The sequence below is a fragment of the Rhododendron vialii genome, chromosome 11a (assembly GCF_030253575.1).
Source record: "Rhododendron vialii isolate Sample 1 chromosome 11a, ASM3025357v1".
NCBI classification, from domain to species: Eukaryota; Viridiplantae; Streptophyta; class Magnoliopsida; order Ericales; family Ericaceae; genus Rhododendron; species Rhododendron vialii.
Genome location: NC_080567.1, coordinates 35474388 through 35479975, shown reverse-complemented (window position 1 = coordinate 35479975; position 5588 = coordinate 35474388). Strand labels below are relative to the sequence as shown.

The window sequence follows — 5588 nt, the reverse complement described above, 5'->3', positions numbered from 1 at the left end:
TTACCAAACACAGAAAATCACATATAAGGTATAAAATAGATGTCACGGCCAATACAGACAAAATACACATTGTTAACCGACGATAGATGTGTGACATACACATTAGACGGTTTTGGGGATCTGTGTTTGTAGCATTTTTGTTAGCAATGTTTCACGACAAAGAAAGAATACAGACCATATTTAAGCATGACAGTTTCAAGCGAATTACGACGACAAACCGAGCAACAAACACACGCGCTGACTCTATCTCTCCCTCTTTGAGTGCGGAAACGGGTCCTTCTTGTATATGGATTGGGTAGGAAGGGTGTTTGCTAATTGAGTTTGCTCCCCGCGACGTCGACGACAAATCTGTAGCGGACGTCGTTCTTCTCAAGCCTCTCGAAAGCTGTGTTGATGTAATCCATATTCACCATTTCTATCATTGAACTCAGATTCTTTTCTTTGCAGAAATCAAGCATCTCCTCTATCTCCTTCATGCTCCCGATGAAGCTCCCTGTGATTACCTTCCTCCCTTCATTCATTCATTTAATTAAAAAAACCAAATCAGAGTCCACAAACCAAATCCAAGAAAGTAGAGGCAAGTAGCTTACACTATTGCTTGAAAAAAAGAAGAAGATGATATTGTTAAGGCTAGCCATTTGGGCAAACCCAACGGCCAACGGTTGGCCAGGTGGTCTTGGAAGGGTTTGCTGATTGTTCCCATTTAAGGTCTTAGGTTCGATTTCCCTTATCAATAATTTTTGAGACCACCTCACTCCCACGCATAAACGCATGAAAAATATGTGGAAGAGACTATAAAAATTATTCTGACGTGCATGCAAACTGGCCCAAGACACATATTGCCCCCAAAAAAAGGATGGCGGGGCCGAACTCTGGCTGGCAACATGTGACACAAATATGCACTGGTCCTGACATGACCCCATTAAAAAGTTTTGATGAGATAAATGAACGCTGTGGTATTTGCAACAACAGGTGACTTAGACTCTTCAACTACTTGGTACCTATTTACGCTGGTATATGTTTAATTCGTGGTATATGTTATGGTCTGGGAGTTAGGACCTTAGCAGTTTCTTCCTCCCTAAGGTCTCCGGTTTAAAACTTCTTAAGTTATATGAGTGCTAAATCTTATGGGCCAAGTCTATGCGGAATTTTACTCCAACTTTAGTTGAACCCCGCTAGTAAACAGTAAAATTGATCCTCGTAAATTAATTTTGGTGCACGTAAATTGCCGTGAACACCGTGAAATATAAAAACGAAGTTGGAAGTGAGAGAGAGTATGACTCACCGAGCATGACAACAGGGGAGAGAAACTGAAGTGGGGTATTGATGACGCCCGTCAATATTAACTTTCCGTCAAGCTTCAACAACGAAAGGTACGGCTCGAGCGGGTGGAACACCGGCACCGTGTCGATGATGTAGTCGAGCGAGTCACTCAGTTCCTGCATCCGGGTCGCGTCCGAGCTGACCAGGTAATCGTCCGCTCCGAGGTGCTCCAGGGCCTCCACTCTCTTCTTATCAGAAGAGCTTATCACCGTCACGTGATGCCCCATAGCCTTTGCAATCTTCACTCCCATGTGTCCTACCCCTCCAAGCCCAAGTATTCCCCCCCTCAGCCCACTCTCTTTCAGCCTAAAGTGGTTCAGTGGGCTGTACACTGTCACTCCGGCGCACAGTAGCGGCGCCGCCTGCTCCGGCAACATCCCTTCTGGGATTTTCACCACAAACCTAGCATATGGTCAAAAGGTTTAAAAACAAAAATTAATGTCCACCAATTCGAAGTACAACGCTATTCCAGATTTTAATACTTTTTTAATAAGTGTACGAGTCAGTTTACGAAATACGTTAGTTACTGCTCAACTAAATTAGTGTGGTGACAAATACAAAAAGAACAGGTCCTGTTCCGCTAAGGTTCTTATTTCTTAAGTACTTATTTTTCGCTTTATAATACAGGTTATTCTCTCATAATGCATCATCTTTAATTAAAAAAAATAAGTATTAGCGGAACATGGCCAATGGAGGAGACTTCTAGTAGAAATACGAAGGATTTTTCCATGAAATGAAAAACACCAAGAATTGTCATAGAAGGGACTTTTCCATGAAATACTACATGCCAAGGATTTTTCCATGAAAAAAAAAAAAAATTACTCCCTCCATCTCTATTTGATAATCTCTTTTGAAAGTTTGTACAACTTTTCAATTGCTCATATCTCGTAATATATAATGTTTTATGTGATTTTGAAAACATCATCTAATAGAACTAATTAAAATCTATAAAAAAAATACATATAAAATTTATTACCGGTTTAAAAATATAATTCATTTTGAATCCTGTTAGAACGGAACAAGGGACCGTTAAATGAGAACGGAGAAGGGAGTACCAAAAATGTTTACTTAGAGCATTCACAGTGGTATAATCAAAGTTAAAATGTTGATAAAGTTAGCAACATTTGCTCAAAAAAGAGCTCACAGTGGAATAATCAAACTTAGCAATCTCTTAGCAACTCATCAAATTTTGATCATTGGATAATCAAAATTAGCAACTTTTTGCCAATAATCAAATTTAATTGTCCTCACATTTTCTCATTCAAGTACACCATCATAACACAAAAACCTTCTCTCTGTTCCATTTTCAATATATTTCTAAGAAAAATACTTTTAAAAAAAGTTTCTATTTTTTTGCAAAAACTGTTTTTTTTTCCAAAACTTTTTTTTTTTTTGCAAAAACTATTTATTATTATTATTTTTTCAAAAACTGTTCTTTTTAAAAAACTATTTTTTTATTTGAAAACTGGTTTTTTTTTTTTACTTTTTCCTGAAAACCTTTTTTTTAAATCAAAGTTTTCAAAAATTTATTTTCTCTTTTCCTAATAACCTATTTTTATTAGTTTGAAACCTATTTTAAAAAAATTGTTTTTTATGTTCACAAGTTTTAGATTTTTATAAATTGAAATGGTGATGTGGCAAGTTTTGATTATTCAAATTTGATTAAACCATTGTGGACCTCTACATTGCTAACCTTAGCAACCCTTTAAATGCATAATCAAAAGATGATGTGGCAACTTTTTATTATTAACTTTTGATTATTCGACTGTGGATACACTTAGAAAATGACATTTTGGATGTAACCTACACGACTCAAAACTCTAGGGACCTTTAATTCTATTCCATACACATCACTTTCGAGATATTGTTTTAGGTGAAGATTATGAGTGCCTAACATAAAAGACTCTTTACTTGTTTCCAACAGTAATATTGCATGATGTCAAAGAGTATTTTATAAATCCAAAATTATTGACTACTAGGAAAATGGGTATAATTCAGTGCAACGATGGTGGTACATGATGAAATCAAGCACAATTTGTAAAGGGTACGTGGGATTACTTTTGATCGACGACCATGGACCCGGCGAATCCTCCCTGGGTGGGCTTGCCGTCGGTGTAGACATCGTTGTAGGACCAGATCTTCTTGTTGCAGTATTGCTCGACGTCTGATTTGCACGGCCTGCAACTTCCGCAGCTTCCAACGATGCACCCAACTCCGACTGTTTCTCCTACGCTGAACTTGCCCACATTGGATCCCAGCTCTACCACTTCACCGATCACTTCATGCCTTTATTTACAAAGAGAGAAAAGGCAAAATTAATGTTAGCGCTAATTACGGAGAATTAAATTCTTTAATCAATGTCATGCATAGTGGAATGATGCGTAGTAATCCATATGCATACAAGTGGATCTACGTCACAGAATGCGCAAACGGGTTCAGGTGCCGTAGCACGAGTCTAGATATGAAAGTGTATTTCAAAACCTTCGAAACAATTAAAATTTGTGAATGCGAGGATTGATCGTTCAAACACAGAGCGAGTGAAAATCATTTTAAAAGATTATGTGACTGTTAAGGGTGGAGCCTTGAAGGCGGTGATTACATAGAGGAATATGAAGACAGGGATGAATTTTTGGTGAAGGAAACAAATGGGAGGAAAAAATGTTATAAAGTGAAAGGGGGGAGAATTTGAGAATAAATAGAGAAGGAAAGTAAATAAAGTAAAACTTGAGCTAAATAAATCGTACAAGTTTGGTAAAAGAAAATAATGAGGAAAAAGCACGACACGTACAAGAATAAAGATAAATTTGTGATAACATTTTTAAGGTCATAGGATCACCTAATAAATGATGTGATTGTGAAAACGAATTTCTTTCGAAAGTAAGTGGTAAAGCGCCCCCACCAGACCCTTGCAAGGTTTAGAATTATTTAATAGTCCGAGAACATCGTCACATGATATTTCAGATCATTTCAGAATCACAAATTTACATGTTTTTCATAATCACAATTGTGGATTCCATAAAAATATGTGGTGCCAAAATAATTCGGAACATCACGTGACGGTACTATCAGATTACTAAATAGTTAGACCCGATGTAGACGAGTGCATATACATATACAGTGACTCCGTGAGCGTGTGTGGAGAGAGAGAGAGAGAGAGAGACCCCGGAACCATGGGGTAATGGGACATGCCAAGGTCATTTTTGATCTGGTGGATATCAGTGTGGCAGATTCCGCAGCAAATGACTTTGATGAATACATCTTCGGGGCCAGTATTCCTGTAAATTAAGAAAAAAAACACCACCACGTATTTGTGAGAGAAGAGGATATCACCTAAACGCATACACACAACTGAATTTTTTTTTTTTTGAGGATTACGCAATTGAAAATTTGGAAAGATCGAGAAAAACTGATGGAGGAGGAGGAGGAGGGAGGGGTTGAGATTACGTTACCTGAGGCAGTAGGTGTAGGGAGAGAGAACCCCAGAAGGGTCCGTCGCTGCCCATCCTGTTGTCGTCCTTTCCCCTTCCAAACTGCCCATTTTCTTTTGATCGAACTTCGGCAGAAAAACTTAGAGAGAGAGAGAGAGAGAGAGAGAGAGAGAGAGACGGGGGCTTTGGGATAAGAAGGATGCGTCTAGTGCGTGTGTATATATATACAGGAAGAAGAAGGGGACAATGCATGAGATGAAAGAAAGGTAAGCACTAGCTAGAAAGGCGACGTCTCATCATCTCATCTAAAACCGGGCGTGGAGTAGGTGAGGGTATTTTCGGTATTCTACGTTGGTCATCGAGCATCGTTGCGTTCTTGCGTCGTGTTTTCAGGAGCACCCGTTCAGGCGTTCACACTATTTTTACTCTATTAATTGCGATTTCCAGTTTTCCACGTGATAGGATGAAAAATTATTTCCGGATGAGGCGGAAACCATTTCATTGTGGGCTTCACCGCGCGTTCATTGCAAAACAGTATATCCATGCAAAAAATCAATTTTAACAGACATTCATATTATAATTGAATTTTGGTTTATAAAATGGACGGTCATGCACATTTCAACTTAAAAACTATTGACAAAATCTAGGTCGTCTATTTTATAAACCAAAATTCAATTTTGAATGTCCGATAAAATTGATTTTTTTGCCTGAATACTTTATTTTGTGAGCTCTACAAGATGAACGGTTCGAATTATTTTGAGTGTTGGACAACCATCGGTTGATGAGCTTGCACAAAAGCAAGTTTCAAGGTCGTCGTTTTAAATTACGGGTGGTTTT

At 38.2% G+C, this 5588-nt stretch overlaps 1 protein-coding gene across 1 annotated transcript; it reads right to left on the bottom strand.

The window, feature by feature from the left end:
- LOC131308624 (cinnamyl alcohol dehydrogenase 1) lies at nt 1-5131 on the bottom strand. The gene is made up of 5 exons (XM_058335580.1): nt 4773-5131; nt 4485-4598; nt 3382-3609; nt 1286-1725; nt 1-511 (listed from the first exon to the last, which is right to left on the bottom strand). Exons 1-5 carry the CDS (start codon nt 4859-4861, stop codon nt 312-314), a joined length of 1071 nt encoding a protein of 356 aa, XP_058191563.1. The 5' UTR covers nt 4862-5131; the 3' UTR covers nt 1-311.
- Between the last annotated feature and the right edge of the window lie 457 nt (nt 5132-5588).